Source organism: Haematobia irritans, chromosome 4, assembly GCF_050003625.1.
Source record: "Haematobia irritans isolate KBUSLIRL chromosome 4, ASM5000362v1, whole genome shotgun sequence".
NCBI classification, from domain to species: Eukaryota; Metazoa; Arthropoda; class Insecta; order Diptera; family Muscidae; genus Haematobia; species Haematobia irritans.
The window spans coordinates 123,582,870-123,598,611 of record NC_134400.1 but is presented as its reverse complement, the minus strand read 5'-3'; the positions used below and the strand labels follow the sequence as shown (position 1 = coordinate 123,598,611).

The 15,742-nt window shown below is 32.8% G+C and overlaps 2 protein-coding genes across 5 annotated transcripts in view; both read left to right on the top strand.

Annotated features, from left to right (window-relative positions):
- LOC142236223 (2-oxoglutarate dehydrogenase complex component E1-like) overlaps positions 1 to 15,742 on the top strand; it is an 81,776-nt gene that overhangs the window by 28,539 nt on the left and 37,495 nt on the right. The window lies entirely within an intron of this gene.
- Positions 4,925 to 5,711, top strand: LOC142236224 (uncharacterized). 4 transcript variants are annotated; one of them, XR_012721945.1, is made up of 4 exons: positions 4,925 to 5,081; positions 5,214 to 5,311; positions 5,386 to 5,447; positions 5,513 to 5,711. XR_012721945.1 is itself a non-coding variant. In XM_075307487.1 (4 exons), the coding sequence occupies exons 1-4, from the start codon at positions 5,007 to 5,009 to the stop codon at positions 5,597 to 5,599; spliced, it is 327 nt and encodes a 108-aa protein (XP_075163602.1). In that variant the 5' UTR covers positions 4,931 to 5,006; the 3' UTR covers positions 5,600 to 5,711. The 4 variants fall into 4 exon arrangements, 2 of the variants coding, with proteins under 2 accessions (XP_075163602.1, XP_075163603.1); XR_012721944.1 differs by having other exon boundaries at positions 4,926 to 5,081; positions 5,381 to 5,447; XM_075307487.1 differs by having other exon boundaries at positions 4,931 to 5,086.

Genomic DNA, 15,742 nt, shown 5'->3' with positions numbered 1-15,742 from the left:
CCGATTTCCCGATTTTACTTCTTGGACGTCTAGAAAGTGTATTTTCTATCCGATTTGCCTGAAATTGGAAATCTAGAGGTATTCTAGGACCATAAAGAGGTGTGCCGAAAATGGGGTGTATCGGTCCATGTTTTGGTATAGCCCCTATATGGACCGATTTTGCTTCTTGGACGTCTAGAAAGTGTATTTTCTATCCGATTTGCCTGAAATCGGAAATCTTGAGGTATTCTAGGACCTTAAGTAGGTGTGCCGGAAATGGTGAGTATCGGTCCGTGTTTTGATATAGCCCCCATATAGACCCCCCATATAGATTTCCCGATTGTACTTCTTGGGCTTCTAGAATCCGTAGTTTTTATCCAATTTGCCTGAAATTTAAAATCTAGAGGTATTGTAGGACCATAAAGACGTGTGTCGAAAATGGTGAGTACCGGTCCATGTTTTGATATAGCCCCCATATAGACCGATTTCCCGATTTTACTTCTTGGGCTTCTAGAATCCGTAGTTTTTACCCAATTTACCTGAAATTGGAAATCAAGAGGTATTCTAGGAAAATAAAGAGATGCCCCGAAAATGGTGATTATCGGACCATGTTTGGATATAGCCCCAATATAAACTTATCTCCCGATTTTACTTCTTGGGCTTTTAGAATCCGTAGTTTTTACCCAATTTGCCTGAAATTGGAAATCTAGAGGTATTCTAGGACCTTAAGGGGTGTGCCGAATATATTGAGTATCGGTACAGTTTTTGATATAGCCCCCTTATAAACCGGCCCTCCGATTTTGGGTCGAGATTCTAGAACTAGCATGCCCGCCTTGCATACACAACATCGTGGGTTCGATTCTTGGTTCGACCGAACACCAAAAAGTTTATCAGCGGTGGATTATACCACCTCAGTAATGCTGGCGACATTTTTGAGTGTTTCAAAGCTTCTCTATTTGGTTTCACTGCAATGTGGAACGCCGTTCGGACTCGGCTATAAAAAGGAGGCCCCTTGTCATTCAGCTTAACATGGAATTGGGCAGCACTCAGTGATAAGAGAGAAGTTCACCACTGTGGTATTACAATGGACTGAATAGTCTAAGTGAGCCTGATACATCGGGCTGCCACCTAACCTAACCTACAGTTTCTAAGCCGACACACTGTCCACTGAGTTACGTAGCTGAAATTGTCATCAACATACAATTATCGCCATAGCCATCAACGCATAAGCAGCGTAAACAGTCAAGTAGTTATATTTATAAAGCATATATTCTACGACCACGAGCCGATGTAAAGAAACATTATTTAACATAAACATACCTTCAGTTGGCCACTTTCTTAAAAATGCAATATTTGGAAACGGAAATAACGTTATTTTACATATATTCCAAAAAATGTTCGGAAGATTACAAAAATATGTTCGACAGTATAAAACCATATAAAATTTTTACTATGAAACATCAAATTGGATTTTATTAAAGACTTAAAGTCAGAATAGAACTGTGCTTGATATAAACGAAATGGGCTGTGTTTTTTTATCAATTTGTTTTTTATTGCACAAATAAAAATTTCGTAACAAAAAAAAATTTTGGGTGATAAAACTTTGAAATTTTCGAAGAAATTCAAAAAAGTTCAAAGAAAATCGTTTTCGGTACACGCAACACGAATGATTACATTTTACATATTCCTTCACGTTGAAGTTTTAGCGTCATGCCTTCCGCATGCAACCAGATATATTATGTTAAAAAGAAACATATATATCGCAAATACTTACACATTCTTCATTTAACTTCAGATCAGACTGGTATCAGTATCATTATAGACCAATACTTCCATTAAGCATATTCCGAAGTAATCAAAAAACATCATGGCTCCGTTGGTCTAAAATCCATTAGTTTTGAAAACATCGTTTTTATACCCACACTGTTAGAAAAATATGTTTTTCATATGTTCCGATATAAACAAAATGTGTTTCGGGCACGATTTTAAACCACAATATATTTAAGTGCGAACATGTAATGTTCCTAAACTAACACTAAATGTTTGGGACATCTATGTTAATATGTTAGAATATATTATGTTTGGGGCATGAATGTTTCATAAAAATAATATGTGTGAATGTAAACATATATAAATTAACAAATTTCGAGTAAACATATATATGTTGTGATATTTTATTCAGAGAGCTACAAAAAGAGAGTATAGAGAAAGAAATAGAGATGGAAACCGGGAGGGTTGACGAAAGATATCAACATAACAAAGCGAGAGAATGAAAAAAGAACAGTTTCTATGAAACCGCTTGTATGTTGTTTCGGAAAACTGTTTTATGATAAGGCTAAAAATTTTGATATGCTTAAGTCTAAATATTATTTAATTTGAATAAAGAGAATAGACATTCGGAACCAAGAGAATAGACATTTGAAAAACAAACTGCAATGTTTTCGTCTTGAGAGCAGCATTTTATGCATGTGTGAACATGTGTTTTGTTTATCATTTTGGCATTATGGGCACAATTTTTCGTTAAAATAAATCAGGGGTCTTCATAAAAATAACGAAAGGGCACTATACTCTTTTTAGAGTTGGGACAGTAAAATGAAATAAGGAGGAAATAGTGAAAAATTACACAGTAAAATGTAAAAGTACAAACTTTAGTTCCTCTTTATTAAAAAGTTGTCCACGAGGAGTTGACGGACACCATCAAATATAAAAGCGGGCATTAAGTTCGAGTTTTACAGCTAAAACAATTTAAAAAGTTTATTTTCTTTAAAATGAATTATTACAGAAAAATAAAAGGAATTTTAAATTTATAAATAAATTTATGTTTATATTATAAAATTATGTATGTATGTTTATACTCGACTCCACGTTCTTTTGTTAGTTTTTGAATTCCTTCCAAATTTTAAAGTTTTGTACAAAAACAGTTTTTTATTAAAAAATTGTTATTTTTGCAATAAAAAATAATATTTTATCCAAAAATCAGTCAATTTCGTTTATATCAAGCTCTGTTACTGACTATAAATCTTTAATAACACACATTTCGAAGTTTCATTTAAAAAAAATTTAATATAGTATAAATACAAATGCGTAAATTAAAAAAAAAAAAAAAAAAAAAAATGTTCGGTCGGAGCAGGGATTGAACCCACGACCCTTTGTATGCAAGGCAGACATGCTAACCACTGCCCCACGTGGCAAACAAATGTATGTTTCTGTTAAATAATGTTATGTTTGCATGGGCTCGTGGGCGCTGCAAACTATGCTATATAAATGTAACTTAAAACGATAATTATCTACTGGTGACTATAACAGCTACGTAGCCCAGTGGATAGTGTGTTGGCTTACAAACTGTATGGTCCTCGGTTCGATTCTCCGTGCAGGCGAAAGGTAAAATTTAAAAAATTTATAAAAGTGAATAATTTCTTCAACATTATTTGTATTACAGATAAAGGTGCCAATAACTAAAAAATTTCGTGGAAGTGAAAATTACGAGTATGTTAGGGAATGAGCACAATCGTGTTTGGGAAAAATTCTCCAAGCATATAATATTTTTGGCTCAAAATGCTTCCAAACATATAATATGTTCACATAAAACAAACATATTAATGTTTCGGCAGTATGCAATAATATATGTGCTTCCTGCAAAATATGTTTGGAACATATGTTAAAGAAGCGATTTTTTTTGAGGGTGCACCACCATAGAATGGTGACGGGGGTATAATAAGTTTGTCATTCCGTTTGTAACACATCGAAATATCGATTTCCGACTATATAAAGTATATATATTCTTGTTAAGGGAGAAATTCTAAGACGATATAACGATGTCCGTCTGTCCGTCTGTCTATCTGTTGTAATCACGCTACAGTCTTCAATAATGAAGCAATCGTGCTGAAATTTTGCACAAACTCGTCTTTTGTCTGCAGTCAGGTCAAGTTCGAAGATGGGCTATATCGGTTCAGGTTTTGATATAGTCCCCATATAAACCGACCTCCCGATTTGGGGTCTTGGGCTTACAGAAATTGTAGTTTTTTGAAATTTGAAATCTAGAGGTATTTTATGACCATAAACAGGTGTGCCAAAAATGGTGAGTATCGGTCCATGTTTTGGTATAGAAATAGGATAAAAACTTCGGATTCTAGAAGCCCAAGAAGTAAAATCGGGAAATCGGTCTATATGGGGTCTATACCAAAATATGAACCGATACTCACCATTTTCGGCACACCTCTTTATGGTCCTAAAATACGTCTAGATTTCCAATTTCAGGTAAATTGAATAAAAACTGCGGTTTCTATAAGCCCAAGAAGTAAAATCGGGAGATCGGTCTGTATGGGGGCTATACCAAAATATGGACCGATACTCACAATTTTTGGCACACGTATTTGTGGTCCTACAATACCTCTAGATTTCCAATTACAGGTAAATTGAATACTCAAACAAAAGTGGTTCTTATAAATCCAGAATCTGATATAGTCCTCATAGGTGAAATCTTTAAATTTATCTTCGGGAAGTGTCCTCAAGTCCTCAAGCCCTCCTGAAATTTCAAAGGAAAACCTAATATTTGGTTCATGGTGGCGGGTATTTAAGATTCGGACCGGCCGAACTTAGTGCTGTATATACTTGTTATTTTTAAGTTTTTTAGGTTTTTTTTAATGTTCTCTGTGTCTTAAATTTTGTTTTGGTTTTATATTTATTATTGTTTGTTTTACAAGTACCAGGGTCACACAATTACTTTGAAATAAATATAAACAAAAACAATAGTTTGGCACACTTTTGCTTCAGAGAAATATCGCAAATTTCTCTCGATCATGCAACGCATGCAAGGACCCAAAATACTCATAGAGACAGCGATTTGTGGTTTTGTAGTTTTCAAATGAAAAAATCTTCAAATCTAAATTTAACGAATATTTTCGATGCTGTTCGTACGTCTTTTGAGGAATTTTTATTGAGTTAGACATTGGTATTAAAAACAAAACGAAACGAAAAAACGACGTCGTCATGGATCATTGTTTGGCATATAAATTGCGATTTGATCAATGGTCCATACTACAGTCATTCATCAATGCCTAATGATCGATGTGGCAAATACTACACGCAAAGAAAAAAAACGTGTACGGTAAACTTTTTTGTTAGAGTTTTTTGAATTGCTTCGAAAATTTGAAACTTTTATCACCAAAAAAATTAATTTTTTAAAAAATTTTTATTTTTTCAATAAAAAACATATTTTTGAACCAACAACACAGTCCACATTTTACTGTTCATGGTAAAAAACCCACGAACCCACGACCCTTGGCATGCAAGGCGGACGTAGCAACCACTGCTCCACGGTGCCCAACTAAATGTATGTTTCTGTTAAATAAAGTTTGTTTAATCGGATAATTGTCTATTGATGATAACAATAACTACATAGCTCAGTGGATAGTGTGTTGGCTTACAAATTTCATGGTCCGCGGTTCGATTCTCCGTCCAGGCGAAAGGTAAAATTTAAAAAAAAATATATATATAAAATTGAATAATTTATTTTACATTGTTTGTATAACAGAGAAAGGTGCTAAGAACTAAAAAACCTCGTGGAAGTGAGAAAGATGTGAGGGAAAATGCAATTAGCCAGAAAAGATTGTTTTTTTGAGTTAGCCCTTATGAAATTGTTTTTACATCCTGGAAAAGAATAAACGTTTATCATAATAAGTATATACTTTTCTTCCAAATAAACTTCCTTAAAGCAAAAAGTAAATGAGAAACGAACTTTGTTTGTCTAAAATTTCGTTTGGGAGGAAAGAATTATTTTTTGCGTGTATGTTCTTCGGCAATTAACCTGACGTTATGTGACCAATGATTCTAGCCGAATCACTAAAGAATGAATAAGAGGGAATTCTTCAAAAACAAAAATCGTAGCCTGTGAATTGTTTAATTTTTTTTCATATTTATATTTTTTTTCTAAACCGCAAGTCAACGGGGATTTTTGTAGGTCTGACTAATTTGAAAGTTTTCAATTCGTTTTAATGCTTTGACACATCCAAAAAATTTTACTTTAACAATCGCATTTTCTCTGTTTCTATATGGGCAAGGTTAATGTCAATTCTGAATCGTATTTTCAGAGTACCATTGTGCATTGACCGCTATGATGATATAGTGGTGGTATCACTTTTCTAAAATAACACAAAAATGTCTTTGACATTGAACTTTTGTCTCGTTACAGTATTTGATGATCATTTTAATTGTAGCAATTAGATCAATTGGAAACAAATATTTTTTTGCAATACAAAATTTATAATCAGCCTATTTCGAATATACACCTTTTAACCCATTCACTTTTGTGAGTGACAAAACAAACTCATAAATTATTTTCCATTTGAAATATTTCGTTTTAATGAATGAGTGACGACCTTGAAAAATAAATTCCTGTGCTTTTGAAACCAAATGAAAAGAGATAAAGTCGGATGAAGCCGACTCTATGATACCCTAAACAAAAGTTAAGTTCGGACTTCTGCGATCGTACACCAAAAGAAAAACTACTTTCCTCCGCAACGAAATTTTAGTCAAATAAAATTCACCTTCCTTTTGAAGTATTTTCTTTAGGAGTAAACAAACAAGAGTTACAATGGATGTCTCTAATCATGTTTCTTTGATTTAAAAGAAGATTTTTAGAGCTAAATGAAAACTTGGGTTGTCTAAAATTTCGTTCCTTAGCAAAGAAAACTATTCTTTGAGTGTAGCCATAGGGAAAAACTTCTGTGATATGTATTTTATTGAGATTTGTAATTAGTTTCAATATTTGTTTAATGTCATGGTGTTTCTGCACCGTCGTTTTTTACATTTTTAAAAAACAATCAAAAATATGACAAAAGACTAAAAGAACTAAACCCCATGTTCCGATATTCGGAATCGCAAATCGCAAGAATTTATTGTTCTTATAGCGAAAAAAAGAGTTACTCTCGGACTCCAAAACAATTTTAATTCGAAATTCTCATTAAAGAGAACTATATTACCAAGATTTAAGTTTATAATTTTCAGAGTTAAGAAATTATGGTCAAAGGAAAAATTTGCGATTCCGAATTTCGGAACATGGTGGAAAGTCTTTTAAACTTTTTTACACATTAAGTGACTTTGAAAGTCTGTTTTAAAATAGATCTAAGAATAACTGTTTAGTGTAGTTTTTCACTTTTTTATTTTGTAGAAATAAATTCTTAAGATTGAATTATAATGAATTATATCTCCACTTATTTCTAAGCTTCAACTTGAATTAATTGAATTAGTGAATTATTCTATTAATTTGAATACAACCATGAATTGTAAATTGTAAATGAAATCCAAACCAGTATTTGTATCAATAAGTGGCAACACATTTTTTTCCATTCCGTTTTGAGCCGATGTGACTTGGCAAAAAACATTATTGCATAGCCTCTTCTTTTCTGACTACTACTCGCTGTAAGCACCCCTTATCTCATCTCACCTCATCTGAATAAATGTAAGTTAATAAGAAAATCCCTCTTCTTTTTACTGTACACTGGTGTTTGTGGTAAGGGTTACCACGTAAGTATTTTGATTTGAGCTTTCTCTGACATGAGCCTAAGCTCCTCGTCACATCTTTTACACGGTGGTGTGACTCCCAATAGTTTTTGAACTTGAGTTCATCATTAATTTTGGTCTTAAGTCAATACAATCCGTCCGTCATTCGGATGGAACTTAGGTTCCAAAGTTTCTACTGTAGTATTTTCCTAAGGATCTACTATAGCGTTCAATAACCAAAATTCTACTAAATTAGCATAACATCTTCTAATAAATCCAGGGCATCGCTTAAGCTTTAGATCTATAACTGGCAAAAATGTTCAACAACACGTAATTTATATTACAACTTTTTGTAATATACTTTAAAAAAAAGTTTCAAAAAGGAAAAAATCCTAATTTTTATTTTAAAATGGGTTTCTTTAAATTTAGGACAGATATCTTCGAATTTTATACAACATTTTATAGACTTTATAATTTTTTTTTTCTCATTTTTAGTTAAGCAAAAGATAAATATATAATTTATTTCTCATGTATAAAATGATTCTTTTTACAGTTTTTCTAGTGAGGGTTTGTGGTAAAAAATTAATAAAATAGTATGTAGTATGTAATGCCGGACATCCTTTTCGAAATCTTGCGAAAATGTTTGGAATATTGTAAAATTACATTTTTTCCATTTCCAAAAGTTTTATTTGGTTCATCGTTTGTAAAAAATACACTCAGAGATAAAAAGTTAAAAAAAACGAGTAGTAGAAGTGTTGAGAACTACATAAACCACGTGGAAGTGAAGATGTGACAGAAGATTCAATTAGTCAAAAAACTCAATAACAAATTTTGAATTAGTCTTGTTTATGATTATCACAAAAAGTCTATACACAGAGAATACAGATTGGTTGTGATAACCGAATTTATTGCCAACCTCATTTTGGCAGTTGCAGCAACTATCTGTTGGTAGTTGTGGCACCCAACTGGCTCGGTCAACTCAATCGACTTTATTCCCTTCTCCATTCGCATGTATTATCCAACCGAAATAGCATCCACAATCAAATTGCAAATTAATGTCGCGTTCGCAAAATATTGTATTTTATTTAAAAATGCTTATATATATATTACATTGATAGAGTAAATAAAATTATTATAACTAAGTACAGTAATCCCTCGATTTACGTCGCCTCGGTTACGATTTGCATCGTCAAATTTTTTGTTCCATCCAACTTTGATTTACGTTACGCACATGCATACATAATTAAATGAACTTCAACTTTTAATTCGGTTTACGTCGATTAACGTCGTCAAATTCTTGAACCAATCACGACGTAAATCGAGTGATTACTGTACAATACAAATAAAAAAAATGATACCTTTAAACATTTAAGTATCTGAGACGGTTTTAAATGAAGGTCATATAGCATACAGCATTGATTGTAGAATGAACAGGCAACGCGGTAACTGGTAACATTAAATTCTTCAGAATATGAATATAAGGTCGTCCACAATTGAGCACTTACACGCAAAAAATAATTTCTGACTAATTGCATTTTCCCTCACACCTTGCTCACATCCACGAGGTGCGATCTCTGCTTCGACCGAACATCAAAAAGTTTTTTTTTTACATATATTCCAGATATGTTCGGAGGATTCCGAAAAGATGTTTAACATTACATTAAATTTTTACTATGAACTGTAGAATGTGTTTTATTAAAGAACAGTGCTTGATATAAACGAAATGGACTGTGTTGTTAGTTCAAAAATATTTTTTTTTATTGAAAAAATAAAAATTTTGTAACAAACGATTTTTTTTGGTGATAAAAGTTCGGCCAGGCCGAAGCTTATGTACCCTCCACCATGGATTGCGTAGAAACTTCTACTGAAGACTGTAATCCACAATCGAATTACTTGGGTTGCGGAAACACTTGGCGATGGCAAGGTATCTTAAAACTTCCTAACACCGTAATATACCACATAGTCCATACGTGGTATATATTGAACTAAAAAAGGCCGATTAAATACGTATATAATTAAGTTTAAAGTTTCTATAGAAATAAAATTTTGACAACATTTTCTATAGAAATAAAATTTGGAAAAAATTTTCTATAGAAATAAAATTTGGAAAAAAATTTCTATAGAAATAAAATTTTGACAAAATTTTCTATAGAAATAAAATTTTGACAAAATTTTCTATAGAAATAACATTTTGACAATGTTTTCTATAAAAATAAAATTTTGGTAGATTATTTTTGGCTCGAGTGGCAACCATGATTATGAACCGATATGGACCAATTTTTCTGTGATTGGGGATCGGCTTATATAACTATAGACCGATATGGACCAATTTTGGCATGGTTATTAGCGGCCTTATACTAACACCACGTTGCAAATTTCAACCGGATCGGATCAATTTTGCTCCTCCAAGAGGCTCCGGAGATCAAATCTGGGGAACGGTTTATATGTGGGCTATATATAATTATGGACCGATATGGACCAATTCTTGCGTGTTTGTTAGAGACCACATTCTAACACCATGTTCCAAATTTCAACCGGATCGGATGAATTTTGTTCCTCCAAGATGCTCCGGAGGACAAATTTGGGAATCGATTTATATGGGGGCTATATATAATTATGGACCGATATGGACCAATTTTTGCATGGTCATTAGAGAACATATACCAACACCATGTACCAAATTTCAGCCGGATCGGATGAAATTTGCTTTTCTTAGAGGCTCCGCAAGCCAAATCGGGGGATCGGTTTATATGGGGGCTATACGTAAAAGTGGACCGATATGGCACATTTGCAATACCATCCGACCTACATCAATAACAACTACTTGTGCCAAGTTTCAAGTCGATAGCTTGTTTCGTTCGGAAGTTAGCGTGATTTCAACAGACGGAACCAGAATATATATATACTTTATGGGGTCTTAGAGCAATATCTCGATGTGTTACAAACGGAATGACAAAGTTAATATACCCCCATCCTATGGTGGAGGGTATAAAAATATATAGTATATAATAAAGATTTGGTTTGATTTTAAGAACGACGTTTTTGTTTTATTTTTTCTCGATGACAAATATATAGTTTTTTCTTTGGCAAATAATGGGAGCCACCGTGGTGCAATGGTTAGCATGCCCGCCTTGCACACACAAGGTCGTGGGTTCGATTCCTGCTTCGACCGAACACCAAAAAGTTTTTCAGCGGTGGATTATCCCACCTCAGTAATGCTGGTGACATTTCTGAGGGTTTCAAAGCTTCTCTAAGTGGTTTCACTGTAATGTGGAACGCCGTTCGGACTCGGCTATAAAAAAGGAGGTCCTTTGTCATTGAGCTCAACATGGAATCGGGCAGCACTCAGTGATAAGAGAGAAGTTAACCAATGTGGTATCACAATGGACTGAATAGTCTAAGTGAGCCTGATACGTCGGGCTGCCACCTAACCTAACCTAACCTTAGCAAATAATTAAATTGACAATCAAAAATATTTCTAATAACATTCGGTTTGTGCAACCGAATGATTATGATGAGTATTGAATGAAAGTTGCAAAATGTTTTCTTGGTAGGTTCTACCCACCGATTACCAATAAAATTATTCACAGTAGAGACATTTGGTTAACCCAATCATTTGTCTATTGACATAAAAAAATTTTTCTTGTAATCGCTCCCAGATGGTCTTAAGAATAGAACCAATATGGTAAATACCAGGGCTGTGGAGTCGGAGACGGAGTCTGAAGGTTTTGTTGGAGCCGGAGTCGTAGAAATTTTGCTCGAATCCGACTCCGGCGAAACAAAATTTGAAAAACACTTCATATTTTTGCAACTAAAGAAATATTGCGACAAATTAGATTCCATTAGGGTTTTTAACCGAACAACGAATAACGAAGTACTGGATTTCAGGCCATTGAAAGTGTATGTATATGGGTGAAATTTCACGGTGATATAAAATGTAGGTTTTACTAGAATATGGGCTTAATTGATCAATAATTGATAAAGGTATAATTTTAAGGCAATATAGCAGTAGAACCTAAAGTTCTTTTCTTTTTTGGCAGGCATGTCGAGTACGAAGATTGGTCATACCGGACAATTTTGTGATATAGCACCTACATATAAACCCAACTTCCGATTTGTTTTAAGAAAATTTTCCCAGTCTAAAATTTTCATAAGATTTGTCAGAAATTTCGAAATTAGAGTTATTTGAGATTCATAAATAAATGCGGAAATTTCTCAGATTTTGAGATAGCCCTGCATAATTACTTGAGAAATCTCCTTATACACTCGATGTCCTTGGAAGCTGTAATTTTAAATTAAACTTCTGCCAACGTGCCATCTGAGCCAGTCTTTTAGGAGAAAGTTTGTTTCATCAAAGCCACTTGAAATTCTTAACATTAAATGAATGGCCTCTAATGTCCATAACTGATAGACCATTTATAAATCGATGTTTCACAATATTACTTCTATAGAAACACTCGTAACTGTACAGCTATTGCTGTTATCTGTTGTATGGTAGTGGTTATTTGAAATTCCGCCCGTCCTAATTTTTGGCAGTTTAAATCTGTTTTATATATCCGACACATTACATTTTTTAACATCTAAACTTTCTATCTGATTAGCCCGACATTTTGATTTTTGTGTATGTTTTTGTTAGTGTTTCTATTTTATAGAGATTTATTTTTTACAAAATGCCCATATAGGCCAATACCAGTATTTTACTTCTTCTTCTGGAAGCCTAATTTTTTAAATTATGTGGTTTTATAAATATACATATATTCTAGAGATTGTTGTTATATCCATATTTTGATGTGGTCTCTGTATAGTCCTGTGTCGTATTTTAATTTATTGGCCTGAAATTAAAATGTAGAGTTCTTTATATCCCTAAAATGCCGAGGTTTGTCGTCGAGGTGCATGCAAATTTAAAATTAGAGTTCTTTTGGACATATAAACACATATGGCAAAATAGAATACTTATATCGGTATATTTTTGGAACTCTACACCTTAAAATTACAATTGGAATACTGCACTCAAAAAAAGTGAACTCTCTATTTATTTCACTAAAGCCAATTTAACTTTATTTTAGTTCTTGGAATTATTATGTTTGGAGAAAGTTTCCTTTACTCTAATAATTTTTTGTGTACGTTAGTTAAATTAACTAAAACCGAGAAAAAATATACTCAAATGAAGCATAAAGATTAACTAAATTCGTGTCTTTCACAAAATAGTTCAGAATTTCTTTAAATTGGTAAATTTTACCAAAAATGCGTCCACCATGAACTTCGTATGTCACTAAGGACATTCTTGCAATTTTGAACTCCAAGTTTTTCCTTGAAACTACAAAATGTTCCTTAACAAGTGAAAAAACTTAGTTATGTCTAATTAATTTTCTTGAATTTGTCCAAAAATATTTACTTATTTTTATGACATCGGCGTGATGCCAACGTTTGTAACACTGTTTAGTTAAAATTTTCTACAAATATTAAAAGTGTTCTCAAATTAACCGAAAGTTTTTTTCCTGGTGGGTTCACTGTTTTTTCAGTGTGTTAAAATGAGATTTAGGTATACCACCTGGAGTCGACTCCGGATTTGGAGTCGGAGTCGAGGCTAATAAGATATGCTGGAGTCGGAGCCGGAGTCGAGCAAAATTGACTCGACTCCACAGCCCTGGTAAATACAGAATATTTGTTGATACACTTGATATTTCGTTGTATAATCGCAATGTTCATTATTACAACCGATTTCTAACCAATCCCTTCTCTGTGTGTATTTTTGTGTTGGAAAACCATAAATTTTGTTTATATCAACACTGAAGTAAGAATGTTTGATGTTTCATGGAAAAAATGTAATATATGTAAGAAATTGAGCATCAGTCGTTTGCAACAAACGTTGTTTGTTTTCTTTAAACGAGGATTCTTTAAATGAGTGCATTTCACACTGGTCTATTTATAGGTTTTGAAACGCTTTGCTGTTAGCGTTACTTATGTGTTGATGACTTTAGCGATAATTGTATGTTGATGAAAATAAGAGTGCAGAGTGCGTTGGCTAACAAAACGAATGATCCGGGGTTCTATTGTCCCTCCGGACAAAGTGTAAAATCTTAGAATTTTTCAAAATCCGATATTTGCTTCTACATTCTTCGTATTACAGAAGAGATGTAGCGAGAGTAACAAAAAGTCATGTGGAAGTGAGAAAGATATAGGGAGAATGCAATTAGCTAAAAATTAAAAAAGAGCTACACTTTATTAAATATTAATAAAAATTAATTGATATTAAAAATGAGATTTTTTTATTATATACCAATTCTTACTATTTTTTATGGATTTTGCATAATGTAAATGTGTTTGTCCTCAATTGAACATTGGCAAATCAATCAAATTTATTAGTCACCATTTAAGTTATTCCCGTATAATGAATTCGCCAATGCATGAAATTCTGCACATTTTCAATATTTTCAATTCGTTTATTAATAACAAGCGAATTCGTTAAGATTTTTTCGAAAATGTCTTTTGTACATCGACACGACGGCCTACGTCATTTTTGGGAAAAACAAAAATACATGAATGAATCTACAACGTCGTAATGGACTTGGTTTGCAGAGGCGAACAAAAATAATTTGTTATATATTTTTTTTATTTTTATTAAAATTTTCCGTTTTTGTTGCTGTTTTGTTGGTGTTCCCATTTTGAATTATATTGAGCAGGCCATATATGTTCGAACAACACATAAGTTGAGTATAAGTAAGTAATATAATTTTTTCAATATATAAAAATGTTCATCAACCTAATATAATTTCTTATGCTATTTTTCGCTTTTATTTTTGATGAAAAAAATGTATTTTCTTGGTGAATAATGAAAATTATTCGTTTATTTATTTTGGCTGAACTACATAAACATTGAACCGAGTTGCTGGTTGTTTGTGATTCTACTTTTCTTTGTCAACATTGGTCAACAACAGGGGACTTGCGATTTTATTTATTTATGGAACATGTGTCTATCTCGAAGCTCCAAGGACACCATTAAAATATGTCTCAACTTGGTTGAGGGACGGACAAGCACATTTTGTGACCAAGTTCAGGTGCGAGGTTTTACGTTTTGTAAATTGTTAAATTTATGGTAAAGCTCATTGTAAGAATGTTTGACTGAAAAATTAATGATGCCCGCGGTGTTTAACCTCAGACATGTTTTCACTTAAAAAGAAATTTATTAGCAGAATTATCTATACAAAATACAGTACAACCCAGCGAACTTAAAATATGCAACTGAAGAAAAATCTGTATATACAAAAATAAATCAATGGGAATGTAGGGTGTGATAAATGGAATTTTATAATTGCTTATGTGTCTCCAGTGAATAATATTAGTTACTACATATATTTGATATTGGAATTGGGAGGAGGACCTCCGATGATTTGAAATTTCATCTTTTTAATTTCAGGGAAGGTAGTGGATAATTCCACTACAAAAATTTTGAACTTCATTTAATAATATTTGGGCGAGAGGAGCTAATAAGCAAACCTCTCCTAATTAATAAAATTTATATAAAACGATGGTAGAGGTTAGGTAGTTGAAAAACTTTACTTGTATTTTGGATTATCTGGGAGGGGAGGCAAGCTTCCCTTTTGCCGACTGAAATTTGCATGGAATGTGTACTTTACCCCAAATCACGTAACATACATCTTTGATATTTAGACGAGAGAATGGCCACCCCTTATCCGACTTTTTCTAAGCATAGTTACTAAACTTCTTGGATTTACTGTAAATGGGATTAGAGAACGTTAATGGTGGTTACGCAACAAAAACTGGGAACTCGAATGTAAAAGGTGACCATGTAATTAAAAGTGATTCGTTCATCATTTTACATATAAAGCTCTCGTATCCGACCCTTTTATATGTCGAGAATGTATCTTCCCTGATTGACCTACAATATGTAGAACGGATAGATAACACTAGGTCACAAATAACAAAATTTTCTCTGTTATTTGTTTCTAGCATACTTTTTCCCATTGAAAATGAGTTTTAAAAAAATTTCTGTCGATTGGTTTTCGAGATACAAATTTTTGAACTTTTTTTTAATTTTTGGAGGTACACTTACAATTTTGAGCATATCTTTGATCTTTTCGGTCTTTTACCAAAAAAATTATAAGTCCGCTATTTGTTGTCAGCCAAAATTGCTCTTAGCATTGTGTTTTATATTTTATATGAATTTTTATATGGTTTTTTTCTGCCACATTTTTACTAAAAAAACGCCATTTTTTAACCTTTTTAAGCCGCCAACATCCAA

Coding starts and splice junctions, on each gene's coding strand:
- LOC142236224 (XM_075307487.1), top strand. CDS start 5,007: ATGGTCCATACTACAGTCATTCATCAATGCCTAATGATCGATGTGGCA. Junction 5,087..5,213: donor AAAGAAAAAAAACGTGTACG/GTAAACTTTTTT, acceptor CCAACAACACAG/TCCACATTTTACTGTTCATG. Junction 5,448..5,512: donor ATTCTCCGTCCAGGCGAAAG/GTAAAATTTAAA, acceptor TTTGTATAACAG/AGAAAGGTGCTAAGAACTAA.